Below are 21,901 nucleotides of genomic sequence, written 5' to 3' on the forward strand. Positions count from 1 at the left end.
AATATCAAAGAAAAAATTTTTTTGTTAAATAACCAAAAGTACTTATAAAAGAGATGTATGAACCTGTGGGCACTACACAACTTCTCCAACCTTGGCATCATATTGGACATAGCTCTTTCCTTATTCTACATTGATGTTTGTTTTTTAATCACAGCACCTGCTGAAACCCTTTGCAAAACATCATTAAAAGGGATGCAATGCAATCAAATACTGACACTGTGAGAAGTACCTGAGTTAATAGTGCACATGGTATCTGACCTGTGTTGAGCCTTGCCATGTATCCCTCAAAGATGTAATATTTTGTAGTGTCTCTGAGTTCCCTGTATGACCCAGGTGCTTTGGTGCATGGATGGGGAACTGTGGGATTCAGTAGGTTTTTTCCTTCATTTTTTTTCCCGCAAATGTTAACTGAGTAGCAATGAAGTATCAGGCATTGTGCTGAGCACTGGGAGATAAACATGTTCCACCTCCACAGAGCGTAGAGTCTAGTGGGGAAACTGGACATTGAATCAGATAATCACACAAATGTAGACTTCCACTGGGGTCAGTGCCATGAAGGAACATCTTTAGGTACTACGAGGAAGAATATTTGGCCTGGTTAGGAGAAGTTCACATGGCAAGAAGGGGAGGGAACCATATTCTAGGCAGGAGGAATAGCACTCTGGGCAAGTATTTCTCAAACTGTCAATTGCATCGTGATTGATTCATTACTAGTATGTAGCGTGCATGTGTCATATGTGTTGACAAGATCTGAACTGTTTGAGACATGTCCAACTGATAAGGCAGTTGGATGTTGAAACAAAACCAAATGGCAGAAAAAATTTCAAAAGACTGTCGTGGACTGATAACAGTTTGTGGACCATCAAAATTTGTGGACCATCAAAATTTGTGGACCATCAAAATTTGTGGACCATACTTTGAGTAACTGTTCCAGACAGGGAGCAGTTGTGAACAGCATGTGTAAAGGTCCTGTGGTAGGAGGCAACTTCGTAAATATGAAGGAAGAGTGTGTGGGTGGAGCATAAATTGAGAAGGTAGAAAAGTCAGTGTGGGCTGTGTTGGGCCTCTAGGCCACAGGAAGAATTTGAGTCTGAGATGAAGACATTTCTATCCTGGTGGAGAAGGGGCAGTTGTCTTGACTACTTCCTAGGCAATGGCTTGAGACAATAAACAGGCCAGATATTTGGCTACACAGATTTGTTGTATGATTTAGACAAATTGTAGTTCTTCTTTTACCCTGGATGTAGCATTCAGTGGCATTTCAACCTCCTAGAACAGAGGGAATCTTTGACTCTTTGTGTAAAACAGAATATATGAAAGGGCCTGCTGGAATGTGTCCAGGCGGTCGCAGAAGCACCTCTAGTTCTCTGACAGATGCCAGGTGCTCAGGTTCCTTATGGTACCCACGCTGCTGGCAAGAAGTTGGAGGCTCTCTGGGTGTAAATCCGCCTGTCTTAAAGGCCTGGTAAATTCCAGCTGTTCCCAAGAAGTCGTGTGGGGTGTGTTACATGGAGAGGCCGTGTTGCAGTGCTTCTGCCTGTCTCTGCCACCCTGAGTTTTAACGTGGTATCCGTGGTCACCAGGCGAAGTGGTAGGCATTGCACCGAACCCTGACCGGACCTGGCCCTTGCCCACAGTGGCCCATTACGAGCTCCATTCTGATGTAAGAATCCGGTGCTCTCTCCCTACTCGGGCCAACTTCTGTGGGGTGTCTGGGAGGGACTTTGGGTTTCCAGCTTCTTAGATTTGGAGCCTTGATGTGGACTTCAGGATTGCTTTGCTTTTCTGCTTTGCTGGGTGCAATAGGCTGGGAGAGAAAAATGATGTACTGTGGTTTCTCTGTGCAGGTACTTTGTGCTGGATTTTGAGGCCGGCATCCTGCAGTATTTTGTGAATGAGCAAAGCAAACACCAGAAGCCTCGAGGAGCCCTGTCTTTATCTGGAGCCATAGTGTCCCTGAGCGACGAAGCTCCCCACATGCTGGTCGTGTACTCTGCTAACGGAGAGATGTATAAACTGAGAGGTAGGTTCTTCTCCTGGTAATTTTTCACACAGGCTTCATGGGTTCCATTTATAGTTGCCATGGGGATGGCTCTCTTGTTTTCCAATTTTTTAAAAAAATCATCTTGAACAATTTACTGTATTTGGAAGACTATGTGGTGACAGACACTGTGGTGACAGACACAGCCCCTCTTAACCCTGGGATGGGGAAGTGCAGCTGGCGTTAGGAATTGCTTGTCTTAATTAACTAAAGAATTAGGGACAACGGAAAGGTGAATGATTGCAAAGGCAGCGAGCCTTAGGACTTTGAAGATTTCAAATGTTAGCTTAGTATGTACATTTTTGACCTCACAGTATGAGTCTTCACTACAGCGCCCTGTGGGGGCTGTGCTGAAAGCAAGCCTTTCAAGGGTCACAGTGCCTTCGTCTCAAAGTGTCTCTAGAAGCATTTCTTAGTAATGGGCCCCTTCATTCAAGTTTTATTCAATCCGTGGTGGTAGAGCCTGTTGAGAAGCCAACTGGTGTTGAGTTAATTTCCCTCTCTGTGCTTTCTTCCCTGGTCTTTGCTTCTTGCAAACTGATGTCTGCTCAGCATCCTCAGAAATGAGGATGACTATCGAGGGAGTCCAGCATTCACCCTCAAGGCACATGCATCACACGGAAATGTCAGACTTGTAATATAATTACAGTGTAATTTGATTGCTAGATCATTCTACCAGGATTTTGTTATCATTTCATTGCTGTGATTCTTCTGCCAGTTTACTTCTGTTATAATAAAATAACAAAAGAAAACAATGAACAAAAATCCAAATGCCCACACTCACACGTGTGCACACACATGCACAGTCAATGTTATTTAGTAAAAGCTGAGGAAAAGTAGTGTGTATCAAGTATTGAAGAGTGATTGATAATTCTGCCTTCTTATATAACATTTTCCTTTGCCTAAGTAAGAGCTAAGTACCAAGAAAAGTTCCCTTATTCTGGCTCCTTGACTATGGTAGGTTGTGTCTGCAAAGCCAGACTGAGGGCCTAGATTCCTCACTTCTCTGTCCAACTTTTACTATTCTACTGCCAAGCTTTACTCCCCAAGAAATGGAATAAGCTAATGTTTCTTTATTATCTATTTACAAATCATATTTCAGAATCTATAAAACAATGAAATAAAAATGCCTATAGTTGAAGAAGAAAGTTTTTTGGAAGCGTGGTAAGATTCATGTTCACTTTTGAGATTCATGCAGTGTGTGTTCCAGCTGGCTAGATTTATATGGTCCTTGGCTTTGCTTTGCCATTTATTGCTTAATAAATTGTCAGAGCAGAAACAATAGCAGGTGAAAAAACTTAATGGCGTTTCTCCCCTCTGCCTGTGGTTTATAAAATGACACAAACCCATACAAAAGAAAAATCCAACTAATTTGACAATTGAGCCATCTTGTTTTGCCATTGAATTGTTAATATCCTCTGGATCATTAAACCCTAGGTTCTTTTAAAGTGTAGTTTTAATAGCAAATAGAAAAGTTTTATTATCTGCATGAAATAATCATAAGAGCTAAATTTAGCTAAAACTTATCAACTACAAAAAACATTCTGCATGTTTATAGCTTGTTCTTGGCCCATCCCATAAGGAGCTGGCTGTTGGTTTTCTCATTTCACATCTCACATGCTCATGGTACAGGTGGATCAGGATGTCATGAGATGCACAGCTTTGGGGAATGTTTTTGATGCTAAGCCTTTGGATAGTACTGCCACAAGCTGGCGATTCTTCAGGTTTCCTAAGGAAAAGGACTCTAACTTCTGCAAAATCTTTTGTCTTTGGAAGTTAGTTTCACCTGGTCTTATACTATGTTGAACATATTTGTACAACAGGCCTCTTGACAAGTTATTTTAGATTTGGAAGGGCTATCTCCAGGAATTTCCCATTTTGTTAGTTTAGATTTAGAGCTAAGTTTAGATTTAGATTTAGTTTAGAACTAAGCCAAGGAATTTCCCATTTTGTGAGTTTCAATCTCTTTACCTAAAAGTTCAAGCTGACACTGAGGCCCACTTCTGTAAACAATTGTAATTTCTAGGGGACGCATTCTGTTTTCTGCAATTAATGCTATAATATTTGTGCAGTTAATTATGCAGTTACATGGATGATTTAGATTGTATTAGAAACTCTTATGTGTCCATGATACTTAAGAATAATTTCATATATATTATTTTAGAGTTGAGGTATAGAGGAAAGAATGACTGCAGTTGACTTGCATTTTAATGTCTCTTTTTTGGGGAATTTGAGGTTCTCTAAGGCAGCGTTTGGTATCTTGCTCTGTCCAATTGTCATAGGAATCTTTGAGAACACATATTAAAATGGTAATTCAACTGAATGCTAATTTTATAAATGCTAACAACTCCACTAGCAGAAGGCCCTGAAAAACTGTACTTCGATACATATTAGCTACCCAAGGTAGAGGCATTTGAAAATAAGCATGTGTTCCCTTCCCTGCTGCCTTTTTAAAGAAGTCGAATTGACATTCTCAGAGGAGTTTAAAACAAATGGCAAAATTATTGTTATACCAGATATTTCAGAATACATTTTTAATTTGGCTAGAAGCAATCTTCTGCGGAGATTTAGCGTGATTTGTGTTTTGGTGTAAGTACAGGCCGCTTGAGTGTGGAGTCTACATCTGCTTTCTCCGCCTTCTCCCTCCCCCTCCCCGGCCGCCCACCCCCTTAGGTGGGTGTAGAAATAAGTTGGATGTGTTTTGGAACAATCTCTGCGTTTCTTTCTCTATTTTCTCTATTTTAGCTGCTGATGCAAAAGAGAAACAGTTTTGGGTGACTCAGCTTCGAGCATGTGCCAAATACCACATGGAAATGAATGCTAAGGTAAGTAACCACAGGAAAGGAAGGAGGCATTAGAGTAACCTGGATGGCTGCCTTTCAGCCCAATTATCTGTTTCTTTGGGGAAGATGTTTTTCATGTCCTTGTTTTAAGTTAGCCACTGTAATAGAATTCCTACTTGTCCTGTTGCATTTAAATTTAAGCCAGGAGAAAAGTAGGATTTTCTTGTAGGTAGAATACGGAGGCAGGCAGACACTGTGGGAGCTGATTCTGGAAAAACACTTCTATTGCTTTCTCTTGTCAGTTTAGGCAGCTGTTAATTGGTCTGTTGAGAAGCTCTAGGGGATGATTTCACTGTGAAGGCAGAGTTGTCAGATTTATAGTTCGTGAAGACTAGTTGTTGTCACTGATGCTTGAATAAAACCCAGACCCCAAATCGATTATGTGCTTTGCAAGGAGCTTCTGCATTCTTAGTGTGTAAAAATGTTCTCGGGTACCTTGGCATCCAAGTATGATTAATTTTCTCCCCAGGATCTTGCGTTAGATGTGCAGGAGACAGGAGGTTGGCATTTTCATGGGTTATTGTGGAGGATTTGCAATCATTAAAATATAGGAAATAATTTCAAAATGCATCTATCCTGGGAGATAAATATTTGTTAAAATTGATGTCCAAAAGGCTATCACTTTTATATCATTAGTTTAAATTTAGTTACTATACCCAACTGCTGTCTTTTTTCTGTATTCCATGCGTCTGTATAAAGGTCCACACCTGATGGACTGATGATTCTTTATATTATAACCTGCCTGCTCTGCAGCTCAGGGCCCTGTGAAATGTCTTACTTAGACATTCCTTGCCATTTTGCCTCCAAGTGCAACCCCAAATGATTTCTTCATGATGCTTTTTTAAGAGACATCCTCTTTTTCTTGACTTGCTTAAGACTGTTGCACTCACTCGTAATGCCTCTCTTAACTTGCCCTGCTGAATCTTCTGGAACTATAGGGAGGACCCTACTTCTAAAGCCTTTTTCCTTCTCTGGCCTTCTCTGTTTTCCAGGAATTATAGTAGAAGTTCTAGACATTTCATCAGTATTTTACACACACTTACGCAGGGCAGTTTTTTCTTTTCTCCTTTTTTATATGTAGCTTTTTCCTTTTTATAAAACAGAAGAGGATAAAATAAAAAAAAGACCTGTCCCTCCTATTCCCATATATGCTCATTAGAGATAATTCTCTTAACTGTTCTTGTATGTCATTCTAGTAAATTTAGGCATGTGTTAGTACGTTTTGGTATATGCATTTATATTTATCTGTATCTGTATATACATCTGTTTTTTTACACCAATGGGATCATACGATGCATACTTTTTTCTCTTTTTTCACTTATTAATATGTTTTGGAAATCTTTTTATATTAGACACATGAATCTACTTCACTGTTCTTAGGATAGCTGGATGGTATTCTAAGGAATAGATGCCAATGCTTTATTTAAGTTCTCTACGGATGAACACTTAGACTTGTTTCCTTGTTGTTATATATAATGCTATAATAAACACCTTTGTGTATGTGTTTTTATAGCTCTAGGTGTATATAGGATCAATTTATACCAATGGAATTGCTGGATCATAGAATGTCTTCTAAATTTTCATAGACATTGCTAAATTGTCTTCTAAAAAAGTTGCCCTAATTTGTACTCCCACCAATTGTGTATGTAAGGGTTTGTCTTCCTCTTTCATATTAACCATGGGTATAACATTCAGTTTTTGATGTTCTCACAGATCAGAAAATGGATATCCCATTATTTCCATTTTCATTTCTAAAATCATGTCTGGGGCTGAATATGTCTTCAAATGTTTATTGGCCACTTGTATTTTTTAAATGTGAACTGCCAATTTATATCCTTCACTCATTTTTCTATTGAGCTCATTTTTTTCTGCTTGATTTGTAGTAGCTCTTTGTATATGAAGGACTTTTGGTTTTTTTGCTGTCATTTGTACTGTAGATATTTTCTCCTAGTAGGTAATTTGCATTTTGGGTTTGAATAATTTTTTTTTGCTATGTAGAATACTTAAATTTTTGTAGTAAAGTTTATGAATATTTTTATTTTTGGCTTTTGGTTTTGTATCATGTTTAGAAAGGGCCTCTCTGCTCTAAAATTATGAAAATATTCTTCAGTGTTTTCTTACAGTGTGTTTATAGTTTAATTACCATGTTTAAATCATAGATTCATCTGGAATTTATTTTGGGAGTAGGAATTGAGGTAGGGGAACCACCTTTAAGTGCATTGGGATTTTGATGAATTACTGTAGAGAAAGAAAGTTAAAGGTCCTAGTGATAGTAAAAAATGAGAAGAATTTGAAAATTCTCTAAAGCAGAATTTGATTTCCTGATAGATTCTCTAGTTAGTTTCAGGAAAAACTGATTAATCTAATAATATTAGCACCAAAATAAGTAATAATTTAGAAGGTTAGGACTGTCGGATTCCTTATTTGAGAACTAGAGGTGAAATGGCTGCTATCATTTATATCCTCGCTAGCATGATCAACTAGGGAATAATAATTTTAAAATCATGAACAGACCTTGTTATTCAACCAAAGCATTGTGAAGTCCAAGGCTGCTCAAGCAGAAGTTAATGGTGAAAATGAAATTAGGCTTAAAGTGAATATAAACTTGATGTCTAGTTAATTGTAGGATTGCTGCTTAATTTGCATTGTGGTTGTGAGGAATATGTGCTAAGCCTTCTCTTTGCTGTGTTTCTTCCTCATTCTTTCTTAGCAGATCATCCTTCCCAAGTAGAGAATACTCTCCCTACAGCTGCCTGGAATTTTGCCTTTAAAATTTTTTTATTTAAAATCAAGCATTCCTTGGAATAAATATTAGATGAAATAGTGCTATCATTAAAACTCTGGTAAGAACTGCAGAATAGCCAGATTCATAGAACCGTCCTCATGAGGATTTACTTGTGTGTGACTTTGAAAGTCTCAAGTGCAGGAGAGGGTTTCTTGTCATTTTGTCAAGTGGGTGGTGTTAGGAAACTCCTGGGATAGGGCTGGTGGTGTTATGGGAACTCGATGAGCAGTGAGGATGGGACGGGAACTGGCTGGTTGCAGAAGTAGTGACAATGAACACCTAACACTTGTGAGCACACCGCTCACTGTTCAGTCTGTGATTGCGTTACTCTTCACAGGGGCCCGGTGAGGTTGTTGGTGGTGTTCCCATTTTTATAAGTTTAAAAATTGAGGCCAGTTGAGCTTAAATGATAGGCCTAAAGTCACACAGCTGGTAAGTGACTGAGCTGGGACAGGAGCCCAAATTGCTTAACACACTCCCTCTCCCCACCACCCCCATCCTGGCTTCTTAGCAGAATTTCAATAGAAAGGTTCAAACCCCCACCCCCTGCACCCCATACCTTCCTTACATTGTGATGGGAACAGCTCTGTAATAGCACATCTGCAATTTTTATGTAATCAGAGGAACCCTTCTCCAATCTTTTAAACTGATTCTGATTCCACAATTTTTTTTTTTTTTTGGTAATATTCCTTGAAAGTAACATTGGCCTTTTGTGCTGATTTTATTGGGTGTATAAGCTGCTTACACAAGGTGCGTATTTTTGGCAGGTTCCCATGAACTTCAAATGAACAGAGTCTTCTGAATGAGTATGTCCGTCTTCCAATTCATGACATTCTGGTTTAGGGAAACATCGTGGGGTTCAGAGTGAGAAGACACTGAAATCCCTGCTCTGCCAATTATGTGCTGAGCATATCCGCTCGGGCTATTTTTATTCTTTCTGATCCTCTGTCTTCCTCTTCTTTGAAATGGTGACGGCATCTGTCTCACAAGATAGTCATGGCTCAGGCAAGACAACACAAGCTGAAGCCAGCTGCCGGCGTGAAGCCTCTGCGGGCTTGGGCGCTGGGTAGCACGTGCTGAGTCTCAGTAAAGCTATTGTTTAGAAGTCTGGACTCTCGGTCACCTTCAGTGCTTGGACAAACCCCCCAAGGAAAACAGCTACTCTTTTGAATCCATTTGCAGTTATGTGTCTTATTTTGAGATAGGCCCCATTATTTTCAAGTGGCTACATCAAAGAACTAAGGTCATTCAAAAATTATGGCGTGGGGAGATGGAGAAATTTATGCATAGTGCTATTTTCAAGTTATTTTGACCCGTGTGAGAAGTGGGGGAGAGAAGACAAAAGTCAATTGATTAGAGAACATTTAAAAGACATTCTGATTTTGAAGATTTTAGTTTCATCGGTTTTAGTTCCGACCAGTTGAGAGAATTTTTAAAGGCCAAACTTGATGGAGACTTACTATTAATATGTTTTCAGTATTTTTATTTATTTATTTGGGTCTGGACATGGAAAGTGGATTCACTGTGGGGGTGACTGTGTGCGAGTTGATGAGTCTGCTCTGATGCCAGCTGGGCTTTAGTGTCTTTCCCCCTGACTGTTCAGCCCTAAAGGATGAGACATATGGTGATGATTATCACTTCTTCAAGTAGAGATTTTCCACCAGCTGGACAGTGGGATGGGGTGTGGTCAGAGTCTTCTGAATCCGGATGGAGGTCAAGGATTCCCCTGTGCTCAGCTGGCATCTTTTCGCCTGGCGTCCCCATCCCCTCCGCAAACATGTTCTTTTGTGAAGTCGCTGCTGACAGCTTGTGAAGGCCTTCTTTCCCCCCATAATGAAAACAGTATTATTTTTAAAACGTATGAATATTATTTATACACAGTATAAAACATTCAGAAGATAGGAAAGTATAAAAGAAAAAGTCACCCCAAATCCCACCCCTAAACATTAATCTCCGATGGTACCATTTGGGTGTACATCCTTCCAGACCCTTTTCCATGTGGGTGAATACAGCGATCACGAGTCCCTCTGGAGATCCCTCCTTCCAGACTTCTCTGACGTTCACATGCACGGAAATCACACACGTGTGGTTGCATGAGCAGCATACCTCTCCGTGGGGATGGACCGTAGGAGCAGGCTTTGGCCACAGGCCTATTCTCTGTGTTTTGTTTATTTTTAAAATGACTCTTGTGAGTGTGCTGGGGGATTTCTGGGGTCCCCACACTGTTTTATCTTTGTCAGCTACTAGCCTTTCCCTCTGGGTCATTTGTCATCCCTCTTCCTCGTCCTGCTCTTGATTAGCTCCAGATGGGAAGCCGAGGAAAGAAAGGAGAGTCTTCACTGGTATTTTACCCATCTAACAATATGGAAAGTGTAGCAACTATTTTCCGTTTATGGATAAACTAAGTAAGGACATACAGATATTTGGGGTATTTGAAATAGTTTACAAGACTCATTATATTTGAAATTCTTTCTCTGGGCTTACAAGGCCCAGGCCTGACTCCATCCTGGCATTTACTCTAATGATCTGGTTTTCTGTGTTTCCCACACTTGACCTTGTGCTCACCGAGAGCAAACAGTGACTGGCACACCTAGGATGACAGAGGGTCCCTGTGAATGTTTGTGTGAAGAGTTTGAAGACTCTGTGGTTAGATTGGTATATGGTTAGGGCTCATTGTCTTTGCCAGGTAATTCTAAATTAAAATGCAAATTTTAGGATAAAGGCTTATGCAAATTTGGTCATGGAGGAATATGATTGTTTAATACAGGATTTTAAATTCATTATAAGTCTTAGGAGGTCTTGAATGAACAGTGAAAACTGCTAAGTTTTGGGGAGTGAAGGCATAAATATTCATGCTGGAGGCTGCCCAAATCATGAGTTTTTTCTTTTTTTTCCATCCACTTAGAATGATAGCTGCGTATGAATTCGTGTGAGGCCTGTGATAGTAGAGCCCTGTTGTATCCCCGGCCACTGGGGTGGAGACAGCCCCAACAGTAGGTGAGGCACCTCCTCTTCTCCCTTCGCAACCCTGAGGACCTGCCCATGTTTACACAACTTCCCAGTGGCAGCTGACACCAGTGATAATCCCGAACTCTCCTCCCTTGCTTGTGCCATGACGTCTGTAGCCCATAGTGACGTAGGGGACTTAATCAGGGCATGATGAAGGATTGGCTAGGGAAAGAGGAGGCCCAAAAGTGGTGGGCTGGCCTGGCACACTGGCTGGCACTGGTTGGCTCCATATCCACCCTGACTGGGGAGAGCATGCTCTGTAGGCATCTTCTGTTGCAGGGCTGTGTGTGTGGTTCCCTGGCCACCATTCCCACCTACTTGGTTGAATGCACAGGAATGGATGGGTCAGGGGGCCCCACTGATGATCCCACATGTGGTTGCCAGATGCAGACACTCCTGTTTGGGGACATTCAGAGACTTTACTTGGGGATGGGTAGAGAATGTATGGACTGTATCTGGGGAATTAAAAGATTTGTCTGTTGGGGTGAGAGGGAGGTGATGGAGTGGGGAATTCTATCTGACTGTATGTTGGATCACAGCAAATGTGAAGATTGAGGAGATTTGAAGCTACTATTTAATTGTTTCTCCCAGCAATCAAAGTTTCTGATGGCAAAAGACTACAATTTTCCTGACTTCCTCCTGCCCCAGGATATGAGCCAGAGGGCTTTGGAGAGGTGCTCTGATATCTTGGTTAGGATGCAACACAACAGGAAGCACCTGTTTGCCAAGACTAACACAATGTCATCTGTAGACTCTGAAACCCTGTGATTACAGGGGACTTCAGAAGTCATCCAGTCTAATGTCCTGGCCCCACCACATCCAACTACTGGAACAAAAATGCATGCCAAAATGTTTACGCTAATAATGAAGAAATACAGATTGATTCTAAAAACAATACCCAATTTGATTCATCCAGAGAATCACTGGATGAATTGATAAAATTCAATCCAATTCAATCACTGATGAATTGATGAAATAGAATGAATAACTATTTGAGTGAATTCTTAGAATTTTGGTGGTAATCTGACAATTGACATTGAGTACCTCTCTTTCATGATTAAGCAAATTTGTGGCCTCCGAGAACAATTTGAAATAATTCGGAAGTAACGGAATTATTAAAAGGTAGTAGCTTGGTCTGCTCAGGCTTCTGTAACAAACTACCGTAGACTGGGTACTTAAAAATTACAGAAATTTCTCACAGTTCTGGAGGCTGGGAAGTCCAAAATCAAGGCACTGGTAGGTTGGTTCCTGGTGAGGGCCCGTTCCTCATAGGCAGTGCCTTCTTGCTGTGTCCTCACAAGGTGGAAGGGGCAAAAGAGCTTTCTTGGAGGGTTCTGCCCTCATGACCTAATCACCTCCCAAAGGCCCATCTTCTAATACCGTCACCTTGAAGGTTAGGATTTCAACAAATGAATTTGGGGAGCGGGTACACAAACTTTCAGACCATAGCAGGTGGGAAGGGATTCCAAACTCTCTTTTCTCCACTTGTCTAAGAAATAGTAGGTATAAGGAATAAGAGCAAAATTTAGGTTCTAAAATTGTGCTGTCCCATATGGAAGCCTCTAGCTATATGGGGCTATTTAAATTTAAATTAATTGAAATTAAATAAGATTTAAAATTCAGATCTTAAGTAGCACTTAACCACATTTCAAGTGTTCAGTAGCCGCAGTTGGCTGATGGCTGCATATTGGACAGCACAGATATAGAACATTTCCATTATCACAGAAAGTTCTGTTGGACAGAGATGATAAAACTTCCATTACTATTTAATGGTTTCTAAGAAGGAAATTTACCAATGCCTAGTTTAATCTCCTCTTGTACTACGGGCAGTTCTTGTAATCTACAAAGGTCGAATGGAGCCCCCTCAACCCCTTCTGTCCCCCCCACTCCCTTCTTCTCTTCTTCCTTCCTATCAGGAGTCCTGATAGGGCTGCCCTTCCCTTGTGGGTCCAGTTTCTTTCCCTCCACCTCTACTCTTATGTACTCAGTGTTCTAGACCAACAGCTTCCCAAGCGCCCTGTGCACTTTCATGCTTCCTTGCCTTTGTCACTGCACTTCCTCTGCTAGGAATGCCTATCCCTCTCCATGCTTCATGTGCTTTTTAAGGCTCATATACTTCTGTGATGCCTGCCTGACCTCCCCATGCAGAGTGGACCTTCTCTCTCTGTGCTCTCGTGCATACCAGTACTCATCTGTGCTATAGTGTGTCTTAATGTGTGTACATGCACGTGTACATGCACCCTCAAGGTCAACTGGGTGTCCTTGGAGGCCCAGGGATGCAGGGAAATCCTAGCTGCATCCTCCACACCTGGCACTGTCATGACACATGGTGGGTTGATATAAACCACTTAGTGTATGTTAAACACTCAGGAAATGTCAATCCTGCTTCTTCCTCCTTCCTTCCCTTTTCCCTATGATTGATTAGTGGCATTAGTATCAGTAGTAGTAACAGTAATAGGTAGTAATAGTAATGGTTAGAGTTGGGTTCCTCAAATAACTAGACCCAAGTTATCCCATTTTATTTTCCTAAATATTAATGTGTTTTGTATTAGATCAAGTATGAGGATTCCTTTTATATAGAGAGAGAACTATTAGCTTCTAGTAGCTGAAAATCCATCAGGAGTAACGTTCAAGCAAAATGTATCTTGATTTTTTTTTTAAGAGAGAAGAAACTAACAATGATAAGGAACACAATTTTGGGGAAGGAAATAGGTGGCATCTGTCAACACATTTGTGTGTGGCAGGTACTATGGTAAGCACTTTTCTTGGATTATCTCTTGTTTTTCTCACAACAACTGTATGAGGCAGGTACTGCTATTACCGCATTGTATAGGTGAGAGCACTGAGGCGCAGAGTGGATAAGTGATAGGCCTGAGGTCACATAGCTAACAAGTGGCCACTCATTGTTTTTCAAAAAAATTGAGATATAATTCACATACCACAAAATTTACACTTCAATGGTTTTTAGTATATTTTCAAAATTGTACAACCATTACCACTATCTCATTCTGGAATATTTTTATCACCCCTAAAAGAACCCCCCCCCCCCGTTCCTATTAGCAGTCACTCCCCATTTCCCTCCCGTCCCCTCTCCCCCATCCCTGGCAGCCACTAACCACTGTCCCTATGGGTTTTTCCATTCTGGATATTCATTTAAATGGAATCATTCAATATTGCGGCCTTTTGTATCTGGCTTCCTGCACTTGGTGTAATGTTTTCCATGTTGTAGCGTGAATCAGTACTTCATTCCCTTTTCATGCCTAACAGTCATTCCCTTTTCGTGCCTAACTGTGGTATAGGCATGCCACAGTTTTATCCATTCATCAGTTGATGCGTATTTGGGTTGCTTTTGGCTTTTTGGCTATTATGAATAATGCTTCTATGAACATTTGTACATAAGTTTTTGTGTGAACATATTCTTAATTCTTTTTGGTGTATACCTAAAAGTGGAATTGCCAGGCCATATGGTAATTCTATGTTTAGCTTTTTAAGGAACAACCAGACCGGTTTCCAAAGCAGCTGCACCATTGCACATTCCTACCAGCAGTGTTGAAGGGTTCCGATTTTTCCATGGCCTTGCCAGCATTCGTTGTTACAGCAGCCGTACTAGTGGGAGTGAAGTGATATCTCCTTGTGATTTTCATTTTCATTTTCCCTAATGAATAATGAGCATCTTTTTATATGCTTATTGGCCATTCATATATCTTCTTGGGAGAAATGTTTATAAAAATCCTTTGCCATTTTTTAAATATTTCTATTGCATCATGTGAGTTCTTTATATATTCTGGATACTAGACCTTTATCAAATACATCATTTGCAAGTACTAGCTCCGATTCTGATGGGTCGTCTTTTTACTTTTGTCATCTTTTTTAACATAAATAAAATTTCTGAGAATAAATGGAGCATCTAGTATGGTGGACAGAGTAGGGAATTGGGTCAAAAGACCTCATTTCTGGCTGTGCCTGGGCCACTCACAGGCACTACCTGGCCTTGAAATCTCGAGTAACTCAGTAAGAGCGTAAACTCTCTTACCCTCAGTTTCCACTTCTGTAAATTGGACAAAAATAATGGCATCAACCATACAAGGCAGTTGTTAGGATTAAATGACATTAAGTGTGTCACAGCATAAGGTCTTTTTAACAACACGGATTCACTTAGTTCTGCTAGAACATTTCTATTGACAAGTAATCGAGCCACGCTCCACCTGAAGATGATCACTGAGGAGTAGCCAGGAGTCAGCCCTAAAACCTGATTGTGATGAGTCTCCCGCAGAAAGGTTTGGTAGACTGCCCACATGTTTATATTCCTCAGGCATCGGAAACCCCCAGCATAATCCAGATTCAGCCAGGTGGACATTGCTCATACGTGCGTCTGGCTGTGAGTGGCTCTCACCTCACTTTCTGTGAGGCTGGATTAAAGGCAAGTGCTCTAGGCTGTGGTGTGGACAGTCCCAGGTTCAGCACTAGCCCTTTAGTACCACTTGGGGCATGTCATTCTCTGAAATAGGAACAATTATTGTCGATGTGAGGATTGAATTGCACGTTGTGGTGGGGATTAAATGACATCATGGCTGTTGTGCTCTCAGCACAGAGCCAGACACTGAGTTAGTTTCTGTGAGGGATGCTGGGCTGTCAGGGGCAGCCCGTTAAGCTGGACCCTGGGAAATGGCCAGTACCGGACTGCCTGAGACTGGAGATGCACAGCTTGCAAAATGGGGTATTTCTGATAAACAACATCATTTCTGAGATAATCAGAAAAGTTTTTAGTTATTTAAACAACCAAACTTATTAAAGCTGATGAAAAGGTTAAAAAAATACAGATGGGGAAGGTGTATCATTATAGAACCAACTAGTCAAAACAAAAAGCAGTGGGGATACAGCACATGTGCACATATACACACACACACACGCACACACATGCACAGTCTTTGGAAGGACACACGAGCTGCTAGTACCAGTGATTGCCTGGGGTGGGAAGGGGGACACTGGAGATTCAGAACTGCAAGTAAGTAGGGATTTAGGTGTACCTTTTGATGTTATTTGAAAATTTTACCTTGTGCATGGATTGATTTATATATTAAAAATGGGGTTACTCAAATGGTTAAAATTTAAATTTGTAAAAATTTTTTTAAAGTGTGGAGCCGAGGCTGTTTTGCTAAGTGCTGTGCTCTCTTAGGCCACTGCCAAGTTGGCCTTTTGTCTGCGGGGGACACCCTCCATCAGGCAGTCACTGATGAACCTGCTTCTCGTTATATTTTTCACTTGAACGTCTTACAACCAAATATCCTTGAAATTATTCAGTAATTCCAAATTCCTGCCAATTCAGATTAGGCTTCTATTCTTGTTACTCTGAATTGATTTTACTTGATGTGGTTTGAAGTGTTTAAAGTTTAATGCTCTTTGGGGGAAGTGCTAACTTCTCGCCCCTTTATTTGAATTAAATACTGATTAATGATGACTGTGGAGTAGCCTATTCCTCAACTAAACCGTTTGGTGCTGGGGTGGCCGGTGGATTAGCAGAGTGAGCCCCGCTGCTGGGTTCTGTGAGCAGAGCTGCCCCACCTGCAGAAGCGGTGCTGAATGAGTGCCAGTGGAGGGCCAAAGGGGTTAATGCCGCCCACGTGAGAACAAGCCCCAGGTGTGTCTTATAGTCAGCTCATATATTTTACTGTATAATGTCCTAGCCTGATATCATATTTTAAAGCTGTTTTATTTCCCAAATTGTTGGGTAAAAAGCAAGATGTACTGTATCTCTCATGGAGATCCAAGGTATAAAGTGCCCCAGGTTCAAAAGCAGAGTCATGAGGGCAATATGTTTTCCCCAGCAGCAAGTCTTTGGGGGAACAGATTACAATGAGTTTAAGCTCAATGAACTCCCTAACTAAGGCTGCATGAGCGCATCTGAGGATTGACTTTTCCCTTGGCTCCATCTTCATGTTGCTGCTATTGGGCGATTTTATTTTCGTGTTATATTAAGCTCAGTGCCATTTTTCTTTTAGAATTTTTCACAGATAATTACCCTTTGGGTACTTAAAACTAAGTGTAAAACATCGTCCTCCTAAACATACCATCAAATTAAGTAAATAAAACACAATTTAAGAACAGCTTTTATTAAAGCGATAAAGTTTGGGGATTTTTTTTATTGTCTTAATAAAGTGCAACAATTTTGCATACCTTCTCAAGCATAATTTTAAAACTTGGCAGCCTGCCTTGCCCAGAAGGAAAGTATTAGCGCTACCCAGGAAGATTATCTTAGGTCAAGGAGACCTTCAGATTTAAAAAAAAAAAAATTTAAAGAAAAAGCAGAATGGTGCAGTTTTGATTCAGTTGAACTAATTTATTCCACCAATTGTTCTTAAGGAGGGTTTTGTTCAGAATAAATTGTTTTTGTTTTCTGTTTATAACACTGATGGATGACTTGATATACATAAGGCCTCTGTGAGAAGTCTTGATTTGAGGCAGGGTAGACAACTCTTAGTCTGAGGACATTTCGTGCTCTGAATTCCACTCTGAACAATAAAGTTGGGGGGTAAGTTGTTCAGAGTGGGGTTGTCTGGTCCCTGTTTTGCTAACATTGGGAGAGAGGCTTGGAAGACAGTCAGCCTGGGAGTAGCCTTCAACAAACATTGAATGAATGTGTACCATGGTGTTCTAGGCATTGGGAATGTGTTATCGGACCATGGAAAGTGCCCACGTGTCCTTACACTTTTGTGGGGAGACAGCCAACAGACAACTATGTACTGTGTCAGGTGGTAATAGGTTCTATGAAGAAAAATAAAATAAGGTCAGGGGCTAGAGAGCAACGGTAAACATTTTAAGGTATTCCTGCTTAAAAATATATCCCTTATAGACTGTATTCTTAAAAAAAATGTCAATATTGTAAAAGATCAAGAAGAGTATGGAAATGTTCCAGATTAAATGAGGCTAAAGAGACGTGCAATGCCTGACCCTAAATGAGATCTGAGTTTTGCATTGACAAAAATGGAATGTGGATAGTAGATTAGATAAAAGTAGTTATAAGTAGTTATAACTTACCTGTGGTTAAGTAAGAGAATATCCTTGTTTTCAGAAAGATACACTAAAGTACTTAGAGTTATTTAAGGGTAGAAGGCAATGACGTATGTGACTTATCCTTATTTAGGAAAAAGTTTTATTCATTTATTTATATACTTAATAATTATATATATGTGTGTGTGCATGGGAGAGGGAGAGAACAGAGGGAAGAAATGATAAAACAAATGGGATAAAATGTTGATTGATGAAACTGAGTAAAGAATACATGGTGTTTTTTTTTTTCAACTTTCTATAAGTTTGAAATTATGTCCATACAAAAAGTTGTAAAAAACCATGTATAGTCTAACACTTTTTAAAACAAGATCCTGTTTAAAAAAATACAGATATTCCTTGGGAGGAATTTCCTATTAGTCATTTACATATTAATATGAACTGTAAGAAAAGTAATTATTTGTTGGTATTATCTTAGCTGAGACTAACCACCGAGGAACTCAGTGGCTAACAGAATGTGGGGAGAGGAGACATTCTAGGGTGGTGGCAGTCAGGCTACTATGAGGACTGGTTAGAGTCCCAGGCCTTTGGGAGTAGGGTGGATGAAGTAGTATGGAAGGTGAGGGTTAGAAAGGAAGGCTGGAGCAGGCCATTGATAAATCCACCACTGGGTTCGAGGCTGGCCTTTACCATTGGTCAGTTCTAGCCCAATCTGTATGCTATCTATGGCATAAATTTATCTTTTTTAAAAAACAACATTATTGAGATATAATTTACAAATTCTGGAAGAAGGTTGCGGATGACCCGTAACAATATTTTATATAAATATATGAAAATTGCTATGCTAATAGCTGTCAAAATTGATCAAAATGGTAGACACAGGGTCCTTTAGTAGACATTATTTAATTTAATCCTTATAATATTCTTATAGGGTACGTTTTACTTTCTTTACAGAGAGTAAGGGTAAAACTCTGAAAAGTTATAAGTAACCACCTTAGGTCACATACCTGATAAGGTGCTGAATTCTGACCCCAGGTCTCTGATAGTCTGAATTCACTGGACTAAGCCGGCTCCCCATGTGTGTGGCCTGTGATCCCCGGTGCATGAATAATGTATTCAGGTGAACAAAGACTCTCTGTGTCCAGTTAGAACAGAACATGGGGCACTTCCTGAAATGTGGAAGAAATCACTTGACACTTCTCAGCTCAAGAAGGAAGAAAAATTTTGTAAACAGTAAACAATAAGTAGGAAAATGAAGATATCTGGGAAGTTAATTGAGCATTTTTGGGTTACTATTAGTAGAGTCAGCTCTGGGCTAGACAAGCTATTATATCAGTCTTTCCTTCCATCTATTCAAGTTGTATTCCAAGGTGGCTAATCCTGATTTGCATTTTTTGGTGCTACCAGGCACCGACTTGCCCAGCCTCTCTTGCCTGTGATTTAATGACTTGATGATCCTGTGTCTCTACCACAGACTTCACCCCATCATCTTCTACTTTTAGCTGCTTTTACAGCCCTTGACAGACCCCTTGACACCCACCCTCAATAACCTGGGCAGGCTATCAAGAGCCCCATTTGGGGTTAGGGTCCAGGGACATTGTAAATGGAACTCTGAGTTCCATTAGTAGATTGGCATCCACCTTCAAGACGTTTCATCCCTCTGAATCCTCCTCAGGCCGTGTCAGCAACTACACAAGGCTGCTGATGCCTGATTCTTGTATTTAGGATATTTATTTCTCATTCATCTACTTGGCAGCTTATCGTAATAACATCTTCCCTCCCTCTTAAGCAAGTCCTGCTACTTGGCAGATCTGCATACCTCTCTGGAATTAAAAAGCTCTTTCTCTTGTGCACTGGACAGTAGGCAGGTGGAAACTGCTTACTATGTGCAGCGCCCTGTCCTCGCTGCACTTTGCTTTCCAGCTTATAGAGAACCTTTAAGCTTCCAGATTCTCATCACGTATTGATATTTTTTTAAAAAGCCCCCCAAAAGAAGAAAAAAACTTTTGTCCCATGGACATAGCTTGTTCAAGTGTCACAAATGTGTTCTTCTCCTTTAACAATAATGGTAAATGGTGTACTGTAGTTCATAAGTTTCTTTCAGACGTATCACCTCCTACCGGGGTGTCTTTACCTTGGCACTGTTGACATTTTTGTCTGGATAACCTTTGTGGTGAGGGGGTTGCCCTGGGCATTGCAGGGTGTTCAGCACCATCCCTGGCCTGTACCCACTGGATGCTAGTAGCGCACCTCCTTTCCTCATTACCAGGTGTGACAACCAGAAAAGTCTCCAGACTTTGCTAAATGCTTCAGGGGAGAGGGCAAAATCACTGAGAAGCCCTGTGTTGTATAATTCCTACAGTGATCTTTTAGCTAGGTGTTGTCTCCATTTTTGTGGATGAGGAAGTTGGGGCTCAGAGAGGTTAAATGGCCACGTGGCTAGGGCATGGCAGGAGTGAGACCTGAAGCCACCCCCTCCCACATTTGGGTCTTCATCTGAGGCTCTTGTTATGTCCCCGGCTACTGGGAGTGGTGTTTCAGTGTGTGAGGCAGAAAAAGCCGGCGGGGCTGTTCTGCAGTTGAGCTTTTGCTCTCGGGAAAGGCCCCGTTCTCTTTGCCAGCTTCAAGACAGTCTATCCATCATGTCTTGGAGACTCCCAGGCATCTCCCCCAAGGAGGCATGCAAGTGGGAACTGAGAGATGTTTTAGCAGTGAAGCTCGAATGCTGTCAGTCCTGCTCCACTCGCCTGGCAGGGAAGGTGCCCCCGAGATCGCCAGGCTCGGTCACGGGATAGAGGGGACTCCAAACTTTGCAGCCGCAGACCCCCTGTGCCAGGACTGTGCACAAATCTGAGGAGAGCTGCTGAAGAGGCAAGTCACGTCTTCCTGAGGTTGCGTTTGCCCTCCTGCTCTGTGCTGCACTGACAGCATGGAGAAGAGTCTGGGGAGAATGTCTACTTGAGGCTGCAGTTTGACAGCCCGTGTGAGCCGTGCTGGGCTGGGCAGGACTGGCAGGGCTTTTGTCCCGGGCCTTCTGTTCATCCTTATGGGCTGCAGCCACTCAGCTGTGGTGCGGACTGACAGCGTAGCCTCCTCTTGCCTCATCCCACTGCGGGCAGATGCTGAGCGAGGTTCTTGCTGGGTCCCCTTCCGCTGGTCACCTAAGGTAAATGCCGGAGGAGCTGGGGCTGGGCTGGGGAGTGGGGTTGACGGGGGTGCGTTTGCTCTTCAGTTCTCCTTCACGTCTGACAGAGAGAGAAGCACTTCCCTCTTGGGACTTCTCGACACAGGCTTCCAGGGCATCAGGGATTTCTGCACTTTGTGAAGTTATAAATATTTTTTTCCACCAGGGGGATGCCTGGTACAGACTGGTTAAACTTGAGGACGTGTCTCTTTGGAATCTGGTTTTTGAAATACCAAAGGATATTACCAGAGAGTTGGTTGGCTTTTGAAATAAGAGAAAAAAAAATCCCTCTATCTTTTCTTTTGCGAAATCTTTCTGCAACTTTAGATTCTGACCTTGGCTAACTGCTTTGACTTGCTGGTTTTGAAGCCAATGTCGTGTTGGTAGTGCTTTCCTCATCACGTCATATACCAGCTAAAATGCAGGCACACCTTGTTAGTGTGAGCAGTGCTCTTCATTCTCTCAATGGTTCTGCCATTGGCCTTGACCTTGAGCCGTTTCCTTTTTGCATACCTGTTTCTTACAATGCAAAGTAGGTGGAGCGTTTCCCCTCTTACATTTCACAGAGACATTGCAAGGTAAGTAAATTCATCCTTGTGGAGAAACCTAATCAAAGACAGGTTCAGTAGCTATTAATATCATAATTATAACGGTGGTGTGATGATGAGTAGTATAATTGCCAGCTTTACATGCTGAAGGTGTTATGAGAGTTACCTGGGGGTGCTCTGCTGCTGACCTCTGCATTTTGGTGAATGAGAAGGAAGAACATTTCTCTCTCACATGTGTTTTAATTTGGTAACGTACATAAAATAGAATTTAAATTTTCCTTTGTACCTGTTGGAAACTCTTTGCTGCCCCTTGCCCTTTGCCCCTCTGTCCCATTTCCCAGAGTAACCATTCTGGGCTTGTGTATGTGTCTGTGTGTTGCTCTCAACAAGAGGGCAAAGTGGGACCGTATTTTAGATTTTGTTTTGTGATTTATTATTGCTTTTGTATTTTTCACTTAATAGGCCTTGGAAATCCTTCCATGCCAG

At 41.3% G+C, this 21,901-nt stretch overlaps 1 protein-coding gene across 2 annotated transcripts in view; it reads left to right on the forward strand.

Moving 5' to 3' along the window:
- The window catches only part of OSBPL10 (oxysterol binding protein like 10), a 267,585-nt gene that overhangs the window by 92,387 nt on the left and 153,297 nt on the right, over nt 1–21,901 (forward strand). Inside the window, exons 1-3 of one of the 2 annotated variants that reach the window (XM_045537527.1) lie at nt 1,560–1,663; nt 1,848–2,023; nt 4,787–4,866. In XM_045537527.1, coding sequence (XP_045393483.1) covers nt 1,662–1,663; nt 1,848–2,023; nt 4,787–4,866 — 258 coding nt within the window. In that variant the 5' untranslated portion in view covers nt 1,560–1,661. Of the gene's footprint in view, nt 1–1,559; nt 1,664–1,847; nt 2,024–4,786; nt 4,867–21,901 lie in introns of those variants that run through there. The other variant, XM_045537519.1, reaches the window with a different exon arrangement.

The sequence above is a fragment of the Lemur catta genome, chromosome 1 (genome assembly GCF_020740605.2).
Source record: "Lemur catta isolate mLemCat1 chromosome 1, mLemCat1.pri, whole genome shotgun sequence".
Taxonomy (NCBI): domain Eukaryota; kingdom Metazoa; phylum Chordata; class Mammalia; order Primates; family Lemuridae; genus Lemur; species Lemur catta.